General features: G+C 38.9%; 6 protein-coding genes across 6 annotated transcripts in view; 5 read left to right on the top strand and 1 right to left on the bottom strand.

Annotated features, from left to right (window-relative positions):
* LOC117567796 (uncharacterized) overlaps positions 1–10,976 on the top strand; it is a 56,235-nt gene extending 45,259 nt beyond the window's left edge. The window contains exons 5-6 of the mRNA XM_034248020.2: positions 8,916–9,347; positions 9,426–10,976. Coding sequence (XP_034103911.1) covers positions 8,916–9,347; positions 9,426–9,444 — 451 coding nt within the window. The 3' untranslated portion in view covers positions 9,445–10,976. The remainder of the gene's footprint in view (positions 1–8,915; positions 9,348–9,425) is intronic.
* LOC117567797 (protein hunchback) lies at positions 4,017–5,912 on the top strand. The gene is made up of 2 exons (XM_034248022.2): positions 4,017–4,394; positions 4,449–5,912. The coding sequence occupies exon 2, from the start codon at positions 4,727–4,729 to the stop codon at positions 5,585–5,587; it is 861 nt and encodes a 286-aa protein (XP_034103913.1). The 5' UTR covers positions 4,017–4,394; positions 4,449–4,726; the 3' UTR covers positions 5,588–5,912.
* LOC117567798 (formin-A) lies at positions 6,312–7,009 on the top strand. Its single transcript, XM_034248023.2, has one exon. The coding sequence runs from the start codon at positions 6,515–6,517 to the stop codon at positions 6,854–6,856; it is 342 nt and encodes a 113-aa protein (XP_034103914.1). The 5' UTR covers positions 6,312–6,514; the 3' UTR covers positions 6,857–7,009.
* Positions 10,939–13,870, bottom strand: LOC117566752 (uncharacterized). Its single transcript, XM_034246296.2, has 7 exons — positions 13,780–13,870; positions 13,298–13,722; positions 12,956–13,236; positions 12,562–12,898; positions 11,870–12,504; positions 11,257–11,812; positions 10,939–11,198 (listed from the first exon to the last, which is right to left on the bottom strand). The coding sequence occupies exons 1-7, from the start codon at positions 13,803–13,805 to the stop codon at positions 10,939–10,941; spliced, it is 2,520 nt and encodes an 839-aa protein (XP_034102187.1). The 5' UTR covers positions 13,806–13,870.
* A 1,975-nt stretch (positions 13,871–15,845) lies between these two features.
* On the top strand, positions 15,846–16,977 carry LOC117568140 (uncharacterized). The gene is made up of 2 exons (XM_034248547.2): positions 15,846–16,807; positions 16,865–16,977. Exon 1 carries the CDS (start codon positions 15,922–15,924, stop codon positions 16,705–16,707), a length of 786 nt encoding a protein of 261 aa, XP_034104438.1. The 5' UTR covers positions 15,846–15,921; the 3' UTR covers positions 16,708–16,807; positions 16,865–16,977.
* Positions 16,978–17,392: 415 nt separating this feature from the next.
* Positions 17,393–18,479, top strand: LOC117568324 (uncharacterized). Its single transcript, XM_034248905.2, has 2 exons — positions 17,393–18,222; positions 18,280–18,479. The coding sequence occupies exon 1, from the start codon at positions 17,467–17,469 to the stop codon at positions 18,202–18,204; it is 738 nt and encodes a 245-aa protein (XP_034104796.2). The 5' UTR covers positions 17,393–17,466; the 3' UTR covers positions 18,205–18,222; positions 18,280–18,479.
* Positions 18,480–24,032: the final 5,553 nt, after the last annotated feature.

Here is a 24,032-nt window from a genome sequence, read left to right as displayed (position 1 = left end):
TTTCCATAAATTTCAGGAAAAACCACCTGATATTTTATTTGACCATTTGTCAAAGTAAAAAAAACACCCAAAAATCATTCAAAGAAGTCAAAAGTCATAAAATCTACCCGCGAGCCGTGACACACAAGCATCAATAGGGGTGGGGGAAAAACACCCGAGCATTTCTTGACGAAATGCTCTGACACTCGAGTGTCTGAGCAAAACACTCGCGAGTGTCAGAGCATTTCGTCAAGAGTGTCTAAAATGATCGGTTGCACGAAGAACAACCACCCGCGAGACACAAGTGTGTACAAGCCGAGTGCCTAAAATGATCGGGTGCCGAATAGGCAAGTGCAAGAAAGGCTCGAGTATGACAATGACTCATACTCGCAGCACTCGCATGATTTTGAATGAGAGTGTGTCTCTCACTCGTTTTGCGAGTGCACGAGTAGCACTCGCACTCTTAAAAGTACGGGTGTGAGTCGAGTGTCGAAATTTGCCACCCGTGACGATGTCTGGTATATACAAATTAATACAAAGATATCTCAAAAGAATATTTCGTATATCAATATCTATTTAATGTATATGAAATGTGCAAGATTACCCCTTTGAATAAAACGAAAACGGTGTGGGAAAAGTATTGTTAGTATATTTTGTAAATATACTAATACATTCAAAATATACCATAAAATTGAAAATATCAGAGATTTTAGACCTAAACCAATTAAATCTTGATGACTGAGGCTTTTTTTGCTATACAATATTATCTTGAACTACTTCTAAGATATCTATCGCAACGGAAATCATAAAGACAGTAGTTATTATTCTGTGTTCGTTTACTTCTTATACCCATGTGGTATAAGGATATAAACACGATTGACATGCAATTATAATTTTAGCTTGTAGCTGTCACTAGACTTAAATACACCATAGTTCATTACACACTCTCTTTCAGAATAACAATTAATCCAAAAATAAGTAAAATGATTTATTATCAAGGGAAACAAAGTGCAGGACGCACACCAAATGTGCTCCTCACCCTTATAACCTCTCTAAATTAATTCTATTTCCTGAATCAACTGCACATAGAAAGTAGAGCAGTGTTTGGCAATGTGTTGCAGCTGAGGCTCTCACTCAATGGCAGCAAGCAGGTAGATATCAATTTGCCATACTTAACATACGAGTAGAGCGTCAGGTGTTGCTGCTTAGATGAGAGAAGTACTTTCAACACATTCAAAGCAGCTGGCTGAAAGAAAGCCAAAGTAAAAAGAAGAAAAAAATGAGAAAAACATGCAAGCAGCAAGCACACATTGCAGCCCATTACCCCACTTTATGTAAAGGTGGATTGCAAGATGGCTGACTGAGTGGCAGAGATCGTGGCACGTAGCTGGCTAATGCTGCATCTTTAAAAAGCTCGCCCCAAAAGTGAAAAGAGAGAGAGAAAGAGACTGAGCGAAAGAGAAAGAATAAATAGAAAGGACAGCGAAGAAAGGAAATCCAACTCCAATGTCGGGCAATGTCCTCGACGTGCACAAGCACAAACTACAACTAATCCAGTGCCAGGCTACAGCTACAGCCACAGCATCAGCTCCAGCTACATTGCCGTCAACATCTCCGTGCCACGCCCATTTGCGTGCTACTTGGAGTGGATTTTTGGCACCATGGGCACTGGTAACCTGCATATTTAATGACAAACTCGGGGCGAGGGCGGCACACGTACGTGTTTGAGTGCCAAGAAGCGAAATCCAAAATCCATGTAAGAACTCAGCCAGGCAACTGGCTAAAAGTGCCCCCTGCGCCTGCATGCGAGGGACGCACGGCGGGAGTTAAACAAAAAAAAAAAACAATTGGCAAGCTGACAAGAGCGCCAACAGCTAACCGAAACCAATGCCAACACTTGCTCGGACGGTGTAATTACTTGCAATCTTATCAATGCCCTCATGTTCTACCTATAAAAGCCAAAGCACCTGCCTTGCCTGCTCTGTCAGTGCAGTTACAGCACACTCAACCTACAGACAACACGCCGTATAGTAATCGCAACATGCTCGCGCTGCCAGCAATAATATCATTTGGTGCTCTCGTCTTCACTTTTAACATGGCAAAGCATCAACTACTACGACAATAACAACAACTGATACAACAACACCAACTGATACGACAACAACAACAACTTCTATGCCGAGTGATTCTACGCCAACAACAACGACTGCAACGGCAGTCATAAATATTGTAAAGTTTTTGTCGATTAAGAGCATAATAATTGCACCTCAATGCGTTGTATAAACCTATATGAAAAACAATTAAGAAAGGTAGATATACTTGGTATATTAATATACTAGTACACTCAAAATTTACCATAGAGTACAGAACATACCAGATATCTAAGCAAAGCTAAGGCCTAACTGCAGCAATTTTTTTTTCCTCAAACAACTCCATTTTTATCTGACCGCAATCAAAAATCGTAAATCTACCTTTAATATAACGCTTGATATTCGATTTTTTTCGATGTGTGGTGCTAGAAATAGACGTGGAAAATAACGATAATAAAATTGATCTGCGTGCAAAAATACCAATTGCTATCGGCCAAAAATTTGGCTATATGTATCTTAAAGTCTCTGAGATCTAACATTTCATATTGTATGTATACCATACATAAGCACTTTAATTGCATTTTTATAGTCTTCCACTATTTTTTTTCATTTAATACCTTATCCAAAAATGGTGATCTCATATATTGAAAATATAGTTAAATTAAAAGAGATTTAAGGTAAACAAATGAGAATGAATTTTAAGGCCAATTATTTGTTTCAAGTTCTAAGTAAATAAAATTCAAGTTTATATGCAGAGCCTAGTGCTGCAAAACCAAGTTGAACAGTGTAATTACTTGCAATCTTATCAATGCCTTCAATTTTTGGCTATAAAAATCAAACCACCTCCTGGACAGCTCTATCAGTGCAGCCACAACAGACTCAAACGACAGACTTTACGCCGGATAGTACGAAACATGTTCGCATTGCCCGCAATAATCACACTTACTGCCCTCAACTCAACATGCAACATGCCGCAGCAGCAACAGCAGCCAAGACAACAACTCCAACTGCAAAAGCAGCAACAAAATATAAAAAAACGTGAGCTTTGTGACTTTAAAGAATTGGATGGAATTTAAAATATTTATATCACTTGCAGAGCAAAAAAAAGTTAAGCGTCAACCGAAAACAAAAGAAGTTTCGCCAAAACAATGAAAATGGCACAAACATTCGACCAAGATCAATTCAATTTCTATTATAATTATATTATTAAAGGAATTATAATTATACAACAATGCACTTCAATATAAAAAAAAAACCGCTCGGAGAAAGAAATAAACAGCAAGGAAATTCACCTTTAACCAAGCTATGCTAATGGATAAATTTAATAACATGCAATATTGGATTTTTAAAGAGAATAAAAGCTAGCGAGTCGCAATAATTGTTTTCATTAAATTTATTATTCATTTAGCGATGTTTTTATTTTCAAAGAATAAAATAGCATATGAAAGATTCAAAGTGATAAAATTAAAAGAGAATTTCCCGTTGCTTTAGTGTTTCTCTAATATATTTATTTTACTATACTACTTTCTTGTTTAATTAAGCAGAACTCGGACAGATATTTTAAATAATGTTCTCAATTATAAATATGTTATTCAAATGTACTTTATTGTTTGTTGGTGATTAATAGTTGATGATTTGTTGATGGCATAGGTTTGGTATAATTAATATTCCATATGATATAAATCAAGGGCATCGTCTCGTAAAGCACACTTGACATAAGCTATCTCTCTTATTTTACATACTTTGTACGTGTATGCGAAAGTAGCCTTTTGAACTATTATTTAACTAACAAATACTTCAAACATTTTTGTTTAAATTAAATTAATTTGAATTTTTGAGACCAAACCAACTTTCGTTGGAAATTATTTGTACATAATAATAAAGGTTTGTGACAAAATGTATTTCAAACATATTTGAAATAAACGATATTGTTTATTTACAAAAGGCTTTTTCTGGAAATCTCTTTTCGATTGTCAAGTTTTTGGGAAGTACTTCAATGTTATCTAAATGATTCATTTTGAACTATGTCAATAGCCCTAGTATTATTTACGAAGCCATGACCACAGTCGAGTTTAAATTGTATCCGAGTAGGGGACATGTGTGATTAATTATCTATACTATCTTATCATTGCGTGGTCTATGCTGATTATAAAAGAAAGTCGAATTCCTGACAATACCCACAGTAAAGTAAACTGTGTCCAGACAACAACACCTCACAACAAATCGACAACATGTCGGTGCCTCCAGCAACTCTTGTAATTATTGGCGCGGCAGCAACCAATAACGAAAGACAAAGGCGAAGGGAAAGACAAATGCAACAGAGCAGTAAGCAATAATTGAATTCGCATAATGCGTATACATAATTAATACAATTTGCAGAAGCGAAAGCCAAGCCACAGCCGAAGACAAAAGAAGAAGAATGCAAACAATCCCAACAAAAACAGTCGCAATCGCCCGAAGACAAGTCAAATATTTGCAAAATCAGTTAGTTATGCGTTTATATCTAATCAGTGGAGATTTGTGGCATGAAAATATATTTACTATGACACAAGCATTGTCTATAAATTGAATGGGTCGAAACAAATACATTTTAGTTAAGTGTCGCAACTAAAACGCAGTTGAGGCCGCGAGAAGAAATAAACGAAATAAACGAGAAAATGCAAAGGACGGCAACAACGACAACCATTGAGGAAATTAGCTCAACTGAAACGATAAATGTTGCAACGATAAGCGAAACGATAGGCATCACAACAATTGAGACAACTCCGACGCCGGCTGAGCGGCAACCTCATCATCATCTTCGTCATCATCGGCATTCACAAAGGGAAGAGAACGAAACGACTTTAGTTATAACTGATGTTAGCGACGATGCTACTCTCATCATAGAGACTGACACTGAACAACCACAAGACAGGCATCAGCATCGTCATCATCATCATCATCATCATCGTCACAAGCATCACGCTAAAGAGAAGCAAACAGTATCGCAACCACTAGATCCACTCGAGCCGCCGCCGCCACCGTTGCCCACATCGTCGCCACCCTATCTGACACCCACCGAGGAGCTAACGGAGGTTGTGTGGCAAACGGACTTGGATCTGCCGCCACAGGCGTCAGAAGCCATATTACCTGCCCCTCTCCCCACAATCAGTTCGCAGCCAGTTGATGAACCCACACTGCCTACGCCTCCGGTTTATCAGTGGCAGCCTGCGATGCCGGCGACAGCAGCAACAACAGCAACAGCAGCAGCCACTGTACCAACAACGACAACAGCAAAAACAACAGCACCTCAACCAATAGTTGTGTGCCAAACGGAGCTCATCATCGAAGAGCCTACTCAGATCGCATCGCCTCCACTTCCACCTCCAGCAGCAGCAGCAACTGAATTGGTCCTCGTTGGCACAGTTTCTGTCGAAGCCACTGACAAACCTAAAGAGCGAAAGAGCTACAGAGTCAGCACCGATTTGGCGGCGCCACCGCAAGAGCCAAGGAAACGTTGCTGTTGCATCATTGCCTAAGTGCTGCGAGGCATTGAAAATATTCCGTTTAAGACTTCATTTATAAATGCGAATGACAGTCAAATGGAAAGAGCATATCTTAGCATTTTAAGCATAAACTTAAATGCAAATTGAGTTGAACAAAATAATGCTGACCTGAAGTTGTAACTTTGACATAAAATATATATACTCGTACCTATGAATATTAATTCTGAAGAAGATGTCTTAAGTTGTCATGCCACTTTTCAATTGTTACTCTGAATGCTAAATGTCTAAATGTAGAAAGATTTTATTTAACTACTTTTAAATTTCTCACTTTCTCCTGAATCATGCCAACTTTTCCCTTGAACATACCAAAATGAGAATATCAAAAAAGTTATATTAGTTACAGTGCTTTAAAAATTAGTAGAAAACTTATAAGATATCTTAAAAAAATAAATAAAATTGACAACCCTTGAAATGGCAAAAATATCTCATTTTTCGTGGTGTGGCTTTTTGCATGCCATCAGATCTATGAAGGAACGAAAAACAAAGCCTTAAATAATAGAATTTTAACATAAAGAAGAGAAATATTAAACTGTATTCTAGGTTTCTAACTTGATACTACAGTTAGTATTGGAGGCATGCCTCAAAGAGTTCGTTTGCTACTCGTAGCAATGCACACTCATCGTCTACCCATGACAAAGCTACCTTATCAGCATGTGAACTTAAGCTACCGCCTACAACTGGCTTATCTTATCGCTAATGATCGGAGGGTGAGGGGAACTTCTGTTGGCTTCCAATGTTGCAAACAAAATCACCGTCGTCGCTGACAAGACGTAATTGATAATTAATTAGAGGCCGCCACTTGAGGGTAACTCCAAAGCGAATGACCACATCGATAAAACACTTGACGGCAGTCAGTCAACAGCCAGAAGCCGTTGAATATCACTCGAGAAGGAGCGTGCGATGCCTCCACCTCCAAGACACGGGGGCTACGGGCCCGGTCCTGTCATGCGAGGTCCTCCTCCTGGATCTGGGTTTCGTCCCGGACCACCGGGACCCAACATCAATGTGGGTGTCAATATTGGAGGACCACGTCCCCCGCCCATTGGCGTGGGCATTGGCATAGCACCGCCGCCGGTCATTATTGGCGCACCGCCAGTCGTCATCGGCGCTGCCCCACCGCCAGTTATAGTGGAAACATTTCCACCTCCTCGTCCTCCAGTCATAGTCGAGACAATCGGACCGCCGCGACCGGTTGCAACTGTCTATACACAGCCGGAAGTCTGTTGTTGTGTCATTCAATAAAGACGGATGTCTTCTTGTGTCTGCGTGTGTGTGTGAATAAGACAATATATTCCATAAGATATATATTTGTATCTGAATCTTAAACATGTATCTACTTTTTGACTGTGAATAAATTTGTTAAGTTTTTTGAGCGCAATTTTTATTTTCAATTTTTAATTTGAATAGTGTCATCAAAGGAAATATTTAATATGCCGCTGATAATAATTTAAACATTTTGAGTGATTGGTTAAACTATGCTTACAACTATTAAAAAATAACTAGTGAGACAACAACTAATGGAAAGTTACAATCGAAAGTACTTTACTACTCCGGCACACAAATTAATCAATGTCACAAATTTAAATAAAAATGTTGACTCTATACTGTGATTATGGTTGTATATTTTGGTCTTAATTTATTGTCAACCAAAAACTATGTTTGAAATTCGATGCACGAAATTATGTGTTTCAAGAGTAGCAGAGTATAATTTACTTTAATTGTGCTACATAATTGCGGCACAAAATTTACTTACAAATAGCAATATCCTTTTACAACTAATATAGTACTTTTAAAAGACCTAAATCAATATGGTCTTTAAGCAAGTTCGATATTGACTACAATAAAGTAACTTGTATGCTGCATACTTCTGCACAAATTCAAATTGCGCATAAAATTACATGTACTGAATACATTTTGATGCGCTTTTCTAACGGTAATTGCCCCAAGCATGATGAACACAAATTGTTGCTAATAACTGCCACCAATACACACACAAATACACATAGACAGCCGCACACACACGTGTGAGCACAGGACACATTTCTTTCTTGCTTCAGAAAAAAAAACAACGAAATGTTTGTAATTTCAATTTAAGAATTTTCTTCATTATTTTCGTTAGGGAGTCGGCAGCCTTTTGCGTTTGCTGCTGGCAACGGTTTTCCACGCATTCGACGCTTTTGAGGCTTTCACGTCTGGCGACTCATTCGAGTCTTTAGTCTCGCTCCGCGTTTTCAATATTTTCGCCAATTTACTCGGCATTTTTCGGTCGCTGCCTTTGCCTCTTGATTTCGCTCCGTCGTCTCGTTCCATGTTTTTTCTCTTTTGCTTTCTTTTATTATTATTATTATTATTTGCGCGATTTTGCACGGTGTACGTGGGGAGGGGACATGGGTATGCAAATAAACGAAAAGTGCAGGAAACAAAACACGGAAGTCGGCCCGGAAGGAAGGAAGGAAAATGGCGGCGGCACAGCAAATGTTGCTTCTACCTCCGATTCTGGAGGTTTCTGAGGAGCACATCCAGCAAACACACATATACCTACATACTGGATAACTGCAAAAGGCAAATTTAAATTGAAATTGTCTACAGCTGACGTGCTGAAATAAGAAACATGCTCTGTCGGAGAACACCTTTTGCTACAGCCAACGTGGCGTATGTGTAATCTTTCTATACGTGTGTGTGCGCGTATTAAGGAAGGAAAATCGTGCTTGTTATGGAGCGATTTATGTTGTGAGCTATTTAACAAAATCATAAAGCAATTCAATTGATTCGAAAAATACATTATCTTCAAGAAATATTGCATTTATGTAAAAAAAATTATTTCGAAATAAATTTCATATTAATACCGTACTACAATTATTCCTAAAATAAACTGAGAAAAAATATAAAATACAATGCTATATAAATATACTAAAAAATACTAACATATACCAATTGATATATTTGGCGTATCGGTATACAATTACATTCAAAATATACAGAAGTGCAAAATACATATGACAAATTTTCAACCCAATTAGTTATAATCCATTTCTATCCTATGTGTTAGCAGGTAGACAAAATCAAAAATATTTGTTCGCTTGTTTGCTTCCAAATTCGCTTTAAGTAAGTCACAATTTAAGAAGCTAATTACGCTAAAACTTACAACTTAGTAACTGTCAAGCTTTGACGATGTTTTTAATTAGGTTTACTTAAAGCAGTTGTTATATTTAGAATGGTATAATTAATTAAATTCATTTCTCTGCGCAAAGCCTCAATATTTATACAGACAACAATATTTGTTTATTTTACTGTTCCACAGCTATAACAACAGCCAGCAGCCGCCACCAGCGGTGGTCAGCGTAGTGCCGAAGAATGATAAGCATGCGCTGATGCAGAGCATTGCCAACAGCTACAGGCGCACGGATGTGGGCAATGACAAGAACATCAACAACTCCACCTACCCGGCACAAGTTCCGGCAAAGGACATTGCTGCAGCTGCTGTTGCTGTTGCTGCTCCAACACGACGTCGGTCGGGGTCGAGAATGGCGTCGAAGCGGCGTCGCGACTGTCGCGTGAGCCACTGGTCGGAGTGGACGGCCTGCAGCAAGAGCTGCGGCATTGGTGAGATGCATCGATATCGCAAAGTCATCAAACACGGCAAGAGGGGTGGGCGACCATGTCCGGCACTGCAGCAGTCCAAATGGTGCGGCACCGAGCGCAATTGTCATGGGCCTCAGAGCTATTTTAATTGGTAAGTTGCAATCATGCTCATGCCACGTATTCTCAGTAATTGTCAAATATGCATTTAATTTTCGGAAAATGTCTGCAGGTCCGATTCCGATACATGAACACGCTATGCTGGACCAAGCGATATATAAATATAATTTTAATTTAAGGCGTAAGAATTGCTTTTTGTGTGGAAAATGAAAAACAGTAGAAACGAGAGACAGAGAGAGGAAGAGGGAGAACCCCCCACAGCGGAGAGAACCAGGCGGAGACCTCAGCAGCTGCAGATCGATTTTAATTTAAATTTAAATTTAGATTACGATACGAAATTGAAATTGAATTGAACAAAATTTTAAAATGCACGCAAATGCAGACAACCAAAAGTTTGAAACTAACTAAAATTGAAAGAAAAAGCAAAACTTAATAATCATGAAAATTGCATATGAAACCGAAGACTACTGACAATATTAAAAAACAAAATGGATTTAAAAAACATATGCTGAACTGCATCGAATTCCACATTGGAAAGCATTCGAGGAAGTCAAGTAATTCGAATCGGTATCAATCGTGGAATTTGAAGCAGCTCTGAAACACAATTTTGGCTAATGAAGAGAACATTTTAAGTTGTTCTTTTGAGTTGCTTAAGCTAATTTTAATGTATAAATCAAGCAGAAATTTCTGAGTACATGTGTCATATATAAAAGAAATGCGAAAAACCAAAAAAATTACTATTTAGTAGTCGTACAAATTTAAGATGCAAGCGAGTACGAGAGCGCTTTAATAAAATGCGCTACCAATTATTTATGAGAACTATCTAAGCTATATACCCTATAAAATTAATAATTTCACAAATTTGGAAAAACGAATTCAAAAATGATGCCAACAGTAGAGTTTTATTTTGAAATCTAAATATTTTTTATTTTTGTGCTACATTTAGAATAGCCATTTTTTTAAATTGCTCTCGTATGTATAAGTATATTAACTGAATCAAAGAAATAAAAAAAAAACAAGCGTGAAAATTTGCGTAACCAAACAAGGAAAACAACCAAAACCAAAAAGAAAACGTCGCACACACACTCGAAACTATTGGTTGAAGAGTGTGTGGAGGGCAGCAATTAAGCTAACATTAGATGTAAACTAAGTTAATTATACTTAACAGATTGCAATAAAAGTAAAAGAACAACTATAACAATAACACAAAGAGCAACAGTTAATTATATTTTACTTTAAAAAGTGTCTACAACAAGTTCAATTTGAGCTCGGGCAAAGTTTAGCAGCCAAATAGTTTGACAGTCATATGACCACAAAGTAGAAAGTCGCTTTGATTTTACAATTTCACGGTTTGACAAGAAAACAGTTTGGAGAGAACACAGTTTGAGAGTAGTTGACAGTTGTAGAGGCACTCGGCTTGAGCAGTCTTTGACATACCAAATGTAAAATAAAGAAAGAACGCAAATCGCAAACAAATTAGTCATTAAAACAATTATGATGTAATGAAATAAAGAACAACTGCAAGTGCATAAGACATTTTGTAAAATAAATCAACAGAAAAATAACAAACCAATAAAAATCAATGCATCGTAAACTGTAATCGCAACGAAATACTTCAATCACATTCAAATCCTCTTTCGATACTCCCGATATCTTATCCAAGTAGGCAAAATAAGCTTCAACAGTCCCGAGATGGTAATGCAGAGTCCGGCAAAGGCAAATGGTGCCACATAGCCACCTGTTTTGCTGACCAACAGCCCCCCAAAAGTGGTGCCAATAAACACGCCCAGACCCATCGCCAATGCCGTGATACCAAAGGCATTGGTCAGCTTCGAGAGACCCAAGTAGCGCACATAGATGAGAGCTCTCAGTGTGGCAAAGACAGCTGAGAAGGGCATAATTAGAGAAGAGGTAATCACCAGGAGGTAGCAACCGCTGCTTACCTGGTGCTACACCATATAGCAACCCGTAGGCAAACTGAAACCAGACCAAGTCGCTGCCATAGAAGGCGCTAACAAAGACCATGATGCCGCCAAGCATCATGCCGCCTCCACAGATGTAATTCGTCCAGTTCCTCAGTTTGTAGGCCACAAAACCGCAAACGATCCGCATGAGAAAGCTGGTGGCGCCAATTGCAGGTCCAATCCATTGGGCATACTTCAGAGGTATGGTGGTACGTTCCTTGGAGTACACAAAGGGTATATTGAAGCCCATGGGATAGAGGAATGCGGAGGTTAGTAGCACACGAAACTCAAAGGTCCTCAAGAGATGCATGTCAAAGAGACGATTCATTGCCTTCATTGCCTTAGTGCGCACCCAACCTCTCTTCTTGTCCTTGCGTGGCTTCTTGTGTCGCTGCCCTTGTGTATGCGAGGTGGGAGTGGGTGCGGGAGAAGAAGCGCCAGCCTGTGATGTGCCATCCGAGTCGGGTAACACCACCGAATCATCGGTGCTGTCGTAGTCGTGGATGTTGTGCAAGCCATAGGCAATTCTTTGAAGCTGCAAGTACCATTCACAAATTAGAGAAGAGAAAACGAATATATTTTGTACACTCACATGAGCCTGCGAACCAACTAACTCCAGTTCCTTGCCCTCGAACTGCTCGACACTATGGGGCGTGGTGTAGTCGGCAGGACCTGTGTAGAAGAGATCCTCCCGTTGCATGGGATCGGCACGTACAACATAATTGCGTTCGGAGCGCTCATCCTCCGATTGGGCATGTCGATGATGTTGGCCTCTGACGGGCTTTTTCCTGAAGCATGGCAAGCAACGGCTTGCCCAACGGCGACAGCGTCCTTGCTGCTGGGGAGGTTCGTAGTTCTCAAGCACAGCGTGTGATCTCCTCGAGGAGACGTCGTCAACCAGAAAATTGTGTACGTAGAAATTGCCATAATACTCATTCGAACTAGATGTCGTCAAGTGGTCATTATGCAGAAAACCCACGGGAGTGGGAGCCACCTCCAGATAAGCTAGGGCCATGAACGTAATGAGCAGTATGAGAATGACTTGGAATCGGATCGTGTTTCGCCAGCCAAACTTCACCACAAGCAGACTATTGGCGATGGAGAAGAGAAAAATGCCAGCGCCAGCTCCAGAACACGAGAAGCCACTGGCGATGGGTCGATAGCGCTCAAAGTAATAGCCAATGATGAGCTGTGAGCTCACCCAAATCATGCTAAGTCCAGGACCTCCTGTAGAAACTGAGACATTTGTAGTTACGCTGCAATGTCACAAAATTTGTAACCTACCAATGATGCTGTAGAATATGATCATCAGGGGCAGATTGGGACAAAAGCTGGCCAGTAGTATGGATGCGGCTGAGATGATGACGCCGAGCAAAGCCACCGGACGGAAGCCATAACTATTGATGAGGGCACTGGAGAATGCGCCACCCATGAAATAGCAGCCAATTTGTATACTGCCCACGAGAATAACCTGAGCACTGCTCACATTGAACTCCTCGCTGATGTAGGGCAACAAAATACCAATGGAGAAGACAATGCCATCGACTATGAGCTGGGCCAGAAAACTGAGGACCAAGACCAGCCAACCGTAGCCACCATCTGGAGGTATTGACATATAAATCTGCAATTGAAGCGGAGTTAGAAGTCATCATGAGTAATTCAACATCATCGCGCTTACGAATGCCATGCCCGATGCCAATTTGTAGCCTTGGGGGTGATTCGCTTGGGGATTATTGGGATCCGTTGTTTCGCTGGTGTACAGAAGCACGGATCCGCTGCTGCTTAAGTCGCCACTGCTGATTTCGGTGCGCAACACAGTTTGCGATGTATCCGACATTGGAAGATCCGATTCCAAGGAGTTGAGCATTCTTTCCGGTGAGTTTGTGTCCTTCGCGAATGTCACTTGCTTCTCGACCGAATCGTCTGAATCATATGGATGAGCAGGCTGTATTCTGTGTCCTGCAAAAGCAAAGGCAATCGTATTCAACTTTATAACCCATGAACTCGACATGAAACATACTTTTCTTAAACACTTTGACCACCTTTGTGGTGAGCGGTTCGTCCAGGTCATATGGATCCGAGTTGCTGGACTTCCAGCTGGATGGACGATTCTCGTTGCCAGACGCACCTATGGAGTGCTCAGTTCCTGTACGTTGCGAGACGGTTCCCACCTGTGCATCTCGCTTTATTACTGTCGACTGTGCATCCAAAAGTATTATTGGCATTTGCTGTTGTAGCACTTCCTCTCCATTTGCCTGCTGTTCGTCGTCGTCGTTGTAGTCCTCATCGTCATCAATGCTCGCTGTTGTCAATGTGGAATCAAAAGTTAATCGCCGGCTCGCTGGCTGCCGTACGATGTCAACGGAGGATCTTTGGGGCACCAAGGTGGTGTTACTATCCTCGCTCGTTGTTCTGCGCTCCTCATCCCGAGGCGATGACATTCGACTACGTGTGCAGCTTGTGGTTAGCTGTTGGCTCTCACTTCTACCAAGACACACTTACCTACCCTGGCTAGGTTTTCGACTCATTTTTCGTTTTGGGTCATGCTGACATTTTTCTCAAATCTCTCTTTTTCCTCGCTCTCTATCTGTCTGCTGTCACTCCATGTGGTTGCCGCACCCAATCCAAGTCTTAATGTCAATGACAGCCCGTTAACTTTCAGCATGCGACAGTCATGAGTTAGTTCCACTTTCGGTGGCAGTTGCACTTGCAGCTGCCTGCTAGATATGAGAAATTCCAGGCTGCCGACCGCGACTTCGCCTTTGGCTGTCGCCCTAAAGCTGCTGCCGTGCAGCTGTTGTGGCAGACAGCCGTGACAACACCCCTTTCATCTCAACCAACACCCACACTCCCACCCACATTCTCGGAGTCCTCTGAGCTCAGTAGCAAGTTGCTTTTACTGCAACTGTTACTTTTGCCATCTCCCATTTCCATTTCCAGTCCAGTTGTTGTTTATTTTGGCACTACGAAATTGAATTAGTGCAATTTCATTGATTGCAAGTAAATGAAATCATTCCTCAATCGCACCCGACGCCAACTGCAACTTCATCTGCAACTTGGACTCTGTCTTTGTTCCGATTTCAACATTACCTGAATTTTCCATTTCTACGTCCACCGACTTTTTACATTCCCCACGACATAAAGGCGACTGGTAAGTGCAATTTGTGCATTATGCGAACTTTGAGTACCAAATGGCAATTACTTCATTTACAGCATTATTTAAATATTAAGATATTGTAATCTGTGTTGAAATGATAAAGGATTTTTGTTTAAGATACCTCTTGGTATCAGTTCAGTTTTTATGAGAAACTTCCCAGTTTGTTATCGGATGTGATTTTGTAAGCAAAATTATAACAAAATATTTTGCAATTTCTATATTTGTTTGTTTGAAAGGCCCGCAGGCAAAATGTTAGGCAATGTTGTTCCTCGTAACACTAATAAAACAGGAACGCATATAAATATATTGCGAATCAGAAAAAAAAAACTCTTGCGTTTTTTTGGTTTGCATGGCACGTGATGGTAAACGAAGTAAGGCCAACAGCAGAAAAGTGTAAAAAAATTCAAATAACGTTGTTGGCAGCGCTCGAACAGTTAACGGGCTCGGCCAGTTTTCGCTTTTACGCCGAATTTGTGCACAGCTTTTTAACTTCAACCTTCGAAAAGTCCAGCAAACTACCCGAAATATGCATGAGTGCAGGCCCATAAAATTGGGTCAATTGCTGTTAACAATTTGGCGGCACAATCTTTTGGCCGTTTCGATTTCAAGCAGCTGCCAAAACCGAAGGCCCCAATTGGCGGACCCAAAAAAAAAATGCAGTGGCTGTAAAAGTAAAAATCATGTAAGACCGCTCTCATCGAAAAGGCCAGACTTCGAGATATCCTCTGACCATTTCAAATAAGCAATTTAATTTTTGAAAATTTTGTTTAAATATTCCAGAAATATTAAAAAACTTCACACTTAGTTTAAGAATAATATACAAATATCATAGATTACCGAATAATGTGATTCCTTTTTGCCAACTTTTGATTTGTACAGGGAATAACAAACATCGTGATAGAAAGGAAAACAACTTTTTTTGTAAAACACAATTTTGGATAGAGTTGTTGGAAAAACTGAACATCAGCATTGCACACAAGCTCTTGACCTCAGTTGCCCCTGAAGTGGCAGCTGAACATGAAAACGAAGGATGGTCAAATGCTCACACTAATTAATTATTGCATTTTGTTTGTTACATGACGAAACTTTTGCCACACTTTCAGATTTTTGCTTGCAAGCAGAGAATATGATTGCAAGCGAGGTTACTGCACATTAAAGGTCAGCCCTTAAATAATATGTTCTTCCCAAAGCATCAAATAAAATTTTATTTAATTCAGATTTTTAGCAGTCACATTTAAAGATTTCCACTTGTGCATATAAATATGGAATAGGAAACACATAAGTTTATTTTCTTTCTAATATATTCTTATCCAGTTTCTATACTATATATGTATTATAGAATCGAATTTAACAGCTTGCTTGGGAAAAATTGTCAACATACGTTCCAATGAGTTTAATTCGTATCGAGTCTAATTTCATCAGTCTACTTTTCGGTTTTGCGTAAAGGTGAAAATTTTTTTAAGTTTTGGAAGGCTTCAAAATTAATTATGGCAACGCGGGTGACAAAGCCTATGAAGTGCCCCAAATTACTATTGCAAGCGATTCAGTTGCAGAGGAAGTCAACGAATGGTAAACGTCCGCCTTTTGTGCGTTACACAAGTGACTCAGGGAAATGCCGAAAAGCCAATACAGAGGAGAAAAAGAAATGCAGAATGCCATTGGTTATTCCACCGGCATATTTTAAGAAACCCGATCCATGCAAGACTGATGAAGAGCTAACAACGGAGCGCTCTTTAGGTGTTTATATGCGCTGCAATCCGCCCTATAAACCAGAATGCATGGGACCGTGTTTCAATGAACCTCGTCTGGATTCCACTCTCTACAAGCCAAGCAAGACTCTTGATAAGGAATACAAGAAATACTGGGTGGACTGCGTCATGGAAAAGGTTCCCAAGCGTGTGTGTAATATATCTGCGCCTGAAATAGTTCGACGTCCTAGACGAAAGACAATCTGCAATGCGCCTGCTCCTTCGAAAGGATGGAGCACAATGCACCCATTGCAATGCCGACCCTTGAAACCAGGACCGCCCATATCGGAGAGTCGCTGCATTCAAAATCCGCTCTGCGAGTGCCCCAAGGCAAGGAAGGTGTCAAAGTGCAAGATTAATCAAAAGAAAGATACCAGCGCTAAGCGTCAGTTAACGCGTTATCCCAGTTTCTCTGAATGCCAAAACGTTGAACTAAACAAGGAACCAGTAACTGAGTGTCATAAGAAAATTAGTATTTGTGAAGTCTGGCGTATCTTCAAAGCGAGACATAGCCAAGGAGTCTGACGCTCCAGAGACTGTGATGTTTCCTAGTGTTTCTGTTTTGGAGATACGCTTATGACTAAACCTAAATTGCATGAGCGGTCTAAACTAAATTTTATAAAAAGTAAGCACGTAGAATTAAGATGTTAATGTAATGCTAATGTAAGATTAATTACTGCAGGTGACGTAATTAGTGGAAAGATGCTTGCTTCCGAATTATTTCAAGGCATTAATTTGTGAACTAATTTTTCTTGGAAAGCGAATAAAATTTTCAATAAAATTCAATATAACTCATTCTATTTTTAACACTTAAGGAAAGAGTCCTAAACTTTTGAAGTTTACAATTTGAAATCAGACTAGAAAAAGAGATTTGTTAAAAAGAAAAATGTATTAGAAATAATTAAGAAAATGGTTGTTGTGAATTCTACAGCCTAAGATTGCACAAATACTTTCTGATTTTTTACAATAGTTTGATTACTTTAATGTGTATTAAATTTAAAATAGTAGTCAGTAGGGATCGCAGATCTGCTTACAGGGATGGGTTTAAAGGCTGTTTTGACAACGTGTCCAAATACCTCGACTTCATAGTTCACTTCATAGTTACTCCAGTATTTGCAAAAAATATAATTATATGATTTGTTACAGACTACATACTTAACACTAAATCTTTTCTTTGGCTGTCAGAGCAGTCAAATCTGGGGTAGAATGTTGAGCATTCTATGTACAGATTCTCAACATTCAACATTTCGGCAAAGGCGCTTCAAAATTATAATTGTTATTAATATGAATAAGTTTTTTAACAGCTTCCGGTATATTCCTCAAAATTGGTGCTCCAAAAACTTGAACCTTGGGTGCAGTTTGTTAATGCAATACAGCACTAATGTCTCGAGGTTTGTTCAATCAAAAGAATCATTCAAGGAGAGGCTACAACGGATTCGTCGTGCTCAGAGAAAAAAGACTTCCTGCTATTTGAGGGTACGACGATCCGAGTACAAATGCCTGGCCTATCAGGAAATAAAGCCCGATCCTTGCATACCGGAGCCGTGTCCATTACCACTTGATGCAAAAGCTTACGAGCCAAGTGATAAGGAAAATCGGAACTATCAAAAAACCTGGTGTGAGTTTAAGCCATCACCGCAAATAATGCCCAAAGTTCATAAGATATATCCGGTGCGCGAGCGACGTGATCCAAAAGTTTTTAGAGGTCAACTTTGCACGGCTTGTGAACCAGAAGATTGTGAACTACCAAAAAGTGATCGCGCCCCACCACCAAGACTTTTTCCGCCCAGAACAATGCCTTGGCCATGTTGTAAGCTCCGTTCGCCCAAGTGTCGAACGAGTCGAGCCGATGTCAGATGTCCACGTGGACGAATGCCATTATGCTGTGTCAAGCGCAAGACACAGTATCTTAGCTTCTCAGAATGTAAGAAGTTTCCCCTACAGCCCCCCGTGACTGCTTGTGAGTGTGAAATGAAACCCAGCCTCTGTGAGGTCTGGAACTTTTGGAGAACCAAACGTTGACAGGGGATCATCTAAAATGTAAGCACTACTTGTACGTCTGAAGTGTTCGTTAATATCTTCTTCCATATTTCACAGATTTATTTTAGATAATTTTTTCGTTTCTGACCTACATGTGAAAAAATCGATTATAATTACTGAACTTTCGGCTATGTTTTCAAATCGCAAAATTAACTATAAACAAAATTTTCAGAGCAATTTGTCAAATTTCTAGATATTATTCAAATACGTTTTATAAATGAATTCATTAAATGAAAATTAATATTGTTCAAATAATATATATTAAGAATATTTCATACCAATAATTAGTTATACAAACCTACACACCTGCCGGAAATACTTATTATTATCGCCGAATATGGTAGCTCAAGCAAGCCTAGTTCATAAAATCGTAAAAATTCCGACGGTTCGACTTGAATCAGAAATATTTTTACTTTTCCCAGACTCCGTAATCATTATAAATTGTTTGAAAAATAAAACATAAAACCTCTGCTGCTGTGGGATCTTAATCGCTTTGATTCATAATCTGGTATAATTTAGTATTTATTGAATGTAGCAGTATTTAAATATATCAAATACAGTCTTCAGTATATTTTAGTATGTTATCGCAATGTTTCCCAATTATTTAAAATTAAAAGCCGATATCTCTTAGACAATTTACAATTTACTTTTTCTTTACCTAAAGCTAATTAGCTTTATTAAAGTGTTGTCATGTTGTTGTATAATATTCGAGTTTCTAACAGACTCTAATCATTCAAAATTGTGAAAGAAGAGCACTTCTCTCATTGCAGACACTTCAAAGGATCATCAGATTTTATTTTTGTGATTGTAATTCCTTTTTTTTCATAAATTTAAAATTGCTACATCTTTAACGTAAAGTAAAGTGGAATTTGAAGTTGATGTTGAGTCTCGAGCTGAGGCGACTGGGTTGGTTAATTCCTAGTTGCCACTCAAATCGAATAGGATCCTCGTCGCCACCCGCACTCCCATCAGCAGCTGTGCACTTTGTTTTGTCCCTGACTCTTCCAAGTAGAGCTGAAGTACTCTCCTGTGCCTGGTGGCGTTCCAAAAAGGGATTTGCATGCCGCTGAGATGTTTATCGTAAATTGTTGCCGTCATCGTTCTGCTCTTAGTCGTGTTGCTGCCTTAGCCCCTACATCTCTCTCTCTCTCTCTCTCTTTCTCTGTGATACTGCTATAGCTCTTGCTTCTCGTCTGGGCGCACAAATGTCAACAGCACAAAGCGCTGACGTTTACATTGAAAGTCACTTTGGGCGCCAGACTGCACGTCGGGGAGCCGAGGAGAGCGAGGACTTGGCTAATGAAAAGCGCCAACAAAAATGCACTGCATTTTTATATTTATTTAAATGCAAATGTTTATCCTGCAAACTGCACACACTTTCACAGGGCGCATTTAATTGTCAGTGCCATTGACATGGACACGCAGACGGAGACGGGATTGGAGGCGAAGCTAAAGTCCTTCTGCTTTCAGTCCTACCATATATGTATGTAGGTATATAGCTATTCTGTAAATTTGCCAAACATTTGTCCTTGTTGTTATTGTTGTTGCTTTTCTCGGTTGTTCAGTTGTTTGGCAAAAGTATGCCCCAGAGTGACATTTCGCACAAATGAAATGTATGGCTGAAAAGTTCTCTATTTTGGCCCAAACAAATAATTTTATTATAAAACTTTTTTCAACATGTTTGCTGTCTGTTCTCGCCCCCAGCGAAGCCAACTGGCTTGTTCTGGGTATTTCACATGAGCCACCTCTAAAAGCAAAATGAGGCTTTACGATCTACTAAAGGGTGGGCAGTAAACATATTCAAAAAATATGTATATTCGAAAAAAACACATCTAGATATTTCCGACCCACAGGTATGTTAGCCAAAAGCTTTTGTGCAATTTTACTTAAAACATTACCTTGCTTTATTTCAAATTTAATTTGATGAAATGAAAACTAAATTTAAACATGTATTTGGTATTAATATTATAAGTTCATTCATATTTCTCATTTAAAATGTAGTATGCGGTGTTATTTTCTATATTTTTTCACATTTCATCTGTAAAAATTAAAATAATAAAATTTCAATATTTTTTCCTTAGTACTCATTTATTTACTCATATTTCTGAATTTCTCAGTCAATTTTTTTTAATTTTCATAGCTATTCACACCTTAACTGAATTCATTCGCCTTTATAATTGGAAATTGTACTTATCTAACGGATATTTAATTTAAATTAATTTAATTGTAGTCTTTTAAAGTAATATCAACTCAAAAAAGAGCAAATTTTATGACGTTGTTGCTGTTACTTGCAGTTTTTCTTTCTGGCGCTGCGAAACTCGCTTAACTTTAAAGAGCCAATTCAGACTGCAACTTCGTACATCGAGTATTCAGTGCAGAGCAAACGCATATAACCATTAACGTAAAACACCACTTTCCAATGGTTCGTCTCTACGATATGTTTTTACATTCAGTTATTTTCTTTGGAACACACTTTTATGTTGGGTGCTGCGCTAAATGCCTGCCAGCTTTTCCGTAGTTGTTTTTAATATTATTTTATAATTTCTTTTTATTGCCGCTATTCGTATATGGCTACTCAAATGGCAACCATATTGTTTAAAAACAAGCCCCACAAAGTGCTGTAAACATGCCCAGAGCACTAAAAACAAAAAAAAAAAAAACAATAATTATTTCTGAGAACAATGGCTAAAATGGCTCGTTCCCGCTGTGAACCATAAGCACGACTTCCATATGCAGTTGTTGGTGTATCGCAGTGTACACTAATCACTACCAATAACAGCAAAACAAACAAATACAACGGAAAGTAATATCAAAATGTTGTTCCGAACATTTTCCAGCATGATAACCAACGAGTGATCAACAATAAAGTACGCTTTAAGGAATGTCAATTGCAGTTTAAAAAATTCATAGCGTGACAGATAGTTGATAATAAGCCAGGATTATATACTGGATTAATGAACACATAATAATTATAAACTAAATGTTATTAACTTCACTAATTCACTCATCAAAAATGTTGTTTTAATAATCTTCAAACAAGGCAACCACATTAAATATTGTGCTGTAAAGTAACTCCCGTATAGCTACGGCCAATTTTAATATATTATACAACTAAATGAATAAATTATAAATATATATAATAAATATATATATTACATGGCGAAGAAGAAAATCCATAAATACAAACGCTTTTCAAAATTGTCAGTTAAGGCCGTTTGTCTAGACATAATACATTAGGGACTATGAAAGCGAACGTATTTATAAAAGTTGTTTACTTTTGTGTTGCACGCTGATCAAATTTTAAAAATAAATCATGTCTAACAAAAACAGCTCGTAATATATTGTTTGATACTTTGGGGCTAAGTGAATTGAAGACGCATAGAAGTAATGATATACTAAGCTTATAACATGTGGATATATTTTAGTAGAGCACTTTAAACTTGTCTCTCAGCATTTTTGAATAGCAACATTTACAATAACTAAAACAACAAAACAATAAATTGCGCAGCAGTCAAATTAAAGACATGACAAAGTGTGAGGCAATTTTAATAAGATTTCAATGTCTGTGCTGTCAAGTTGTAGGCCTTAAAGCATTTACTGTTGAAACTGGCTGAGATGTTTATTGACATTTATTTGAGATGGCCATGGAAAGAGGCCGAATTGGGAGCGATTCTATTGACATACTCGTAATTCAAATAGGCAACAAACGTGCCGCGCAATTCAAAGCGCAAAACGCGTCAAAATGTAAATTGGTTACAGCTGACAGGAGGAGGGAGAATCAAACGGAGATGGAGCAGAGGAAGCCGGCATGAGGTAGCTGTCTACGTGCTGACTGTAGACAAATCAATTTGACAAAACGCAAAAATTTGTAATCAAACACTGTGTTTGTGTGTGTTGGTGTATGTGTGTGTGTGTGACAATACTTCTGTGTGAGCAGAAGCAAAGCATTTGGTGGCTATTGTGCAAATGACAATGCGACAGAGTCAGACAAAGCGAAAGGCAGATAAAAATGCCAGCCGCAAGCTTAACAAGCTAACGAACACAGCCAGCTGGGGGTAGCTATTGTTTCAATTTAAGCTACAGTCATAAAGGCTTCGGGACAGGAGGGATACGGGGTCGGGGTAAACTGCCGCGCGGTTGTGGCAACTGCACACACATATTGTGCTCTAAAGAGTTTAAACAGCTGTTGTCTGCAGCGCGTCTAACTGTCGCTCATTTTGGCCAAACTGACATAACGGGAAGTTGCGGAGCATTTCACAACATTTGTAGAATTCTCATAGAACTTCCTTCACTTTAATTATGCCATTAAAATCGAGTTTAATTTTAAGAGCGCACGAAAGTATGCAACAGTTACAGGCATACCATAAATACGAATACAAATGTAAGGATGTTCATATGTATATGCAGCAAAGTATACGAATCTATTGCATATATAGACATGAAAAAGTCAGCGTAAAAAGCATTAATAGAAATTCATATTGTATGCGCAATGTGAGGGAAAGTGAGCCGCCTACATAATAAACCCATTTCGTGCGGCTTTAAAATGCCATTTATGAAACATGTGCTAGCATTTATGCATATTAAATTAGTTAGCTTGCCCTCAAAAATAAACTGGCAAAAGGCATCTAAAGTGCCACAATAAACTGGCATAAACACACTCACACTCACATCCACACCCACATGGTACAATGGTTAGACAAATTCCAAGTGCGAACCCTTTTTTATGGTCGCTTCGTCTCCGACCTAACATTATGTGCGCACAAATGGCAATGGGCGCCTCAATTTTGCAGCTGCTTTTGCTTTTGGTTTTGTAGGGCAACATTCAGCTTCATATTCACACGCATTAACACGCCAAATATAAGCAATAATGAACCCTAGGAATACGCTCACGTTTTTCCCGGTCTCATCATGCAAATATGAAATCCGTACACATAGATTTTCCATACATCATCTATATAACATAATTTAACTGTCTCGTTTAGGAATTTATTGCTACGTTATCCGATTTCATTCAACTGTCAATCAATGTCCATTTACAATTATTAACAATGGGCTTCAGCATGTAGATAAATAAACGGAAAGTTACATTGCAATAATGAGAAAAGAAAAATAATTCAAATACTCTACTTTGACTTCAAACATATTTACGAAATATTCTTTTTGCAAATGCTTCTATTCCCTTGCCTCTATTGTCAGCTAAGGGTTGATGCTGACATCATAGCTAAAATTTAAACAAAGTATACAAAAAAAAAAATAATAAAATAGTTGGGTCTCTGCTTTGTGTGAGAGTTAAAAACGCATGTTGAAACTTTTCAAGTGTGAATTGCTTTTCATTTTTGCTGCAGACACAAAACGCGTTCCGCTTCGCGCCCCATTTTGTAGCCTACTTTTGTGCGCAGCAAATTGTAAGGCAGTTGGCAAGAATGTCTAAGTATATGTGTGTGTGCACGAATGTGTATGAGTGTATGGTTCGCAGTTGTAACAAAAAGAAACATAAAATAAAATGGCAACGCCAGAAATGTTTTATAAAAATTTATATGAGCATAATTTGTAACAGACAAAAAAATGATATGTAACGATGCCACGAGCGAAAAAGGGCGAGAGGCGAAGGACGAAGGGCGCACTGAAAGAGCAAGCAACCAGGGATTTTAGCATCGTAAAACAGAAAACATGTGCGAGAGCTAGAAATGGTTTGAAATGCAACATCAATTTGAAAATTATATAAAAGCATTTTCAAAGTATTAAAGGTACGTCCCACATTTTGCATGAATAAGTGAGAATAGAGTTCGTATTTTGGCACAGTTTGGGAT

Source organism: Drosophila albomicans, chromosome 3, assembly GCF_009650485.2.
Source record: "Drosophila albomicans strain 15112-1751.03 chromosome 3, ASM965048v2, whole genome shotgun sequence".
Lineage (NCBI taxonomy): Eukaryota > Metazoa > Arthropoda > Insecta > Diptera > Drosophilidae > Drosophila > Drosophila albomicans.
The sequence above is the reverse complement of the archived record's forward strand: the minus strand, read 5'-3'. Positions and strand labels throughout refer to the sequence as shown.

Excerpts from the sequence above, each read along its gene's own strand:
- LOC117567797 (XM_034248022.2), top strand. The coding sequence starts at position 4,727 with ATGCAAAGGACGGCAACAACGACAACCATTGAGGAAATTAGCTCAACT.
- LOC117567798 (XM_034248023.2), top strand. The coding sequence starts at position 6,515 with ATGCCTCCACCTCCAAGACACGGGGGCTACGGGCCCGGTCCTGTCATG.
- LOC117566752 (XM_034246296.2), bottom strand. The coding sequence starts at position 13,805 with ATGAGTCGAAAACCTAGCCAGGGTAG. Across the intron at positions 13,723-13,779 it reads CGAAAACCTAGCCAGGGTAG|TCGAATGTCATCGCCTCGGG; the intron begins GTAAGTGTGTCT and ends CTGCACACGTAG. Across the intron at positions 11,813-11,869 it reads TAGTTGGTTCGCAGGCTCAT|CTTCAAAGAATTGCCTATGG; the intron begins GTGAGTGTACAA and ends TGGTACTTGCAG.
- LOC117568140 (XM_034248547.2), top strand. The coding sequence starts at position 15,922 with ATGGCAACGCGGGTGACAAAGCCTATGAAGTGCCCCAAATTACTATTG.
- LOC117568324 (XM_034248905.2), top strand. The coding sequence starts at position 17,467 with ATGAATAAGTTTTTTAACAGCTTCCGGTATATTCCTCAAAATTGGTGC.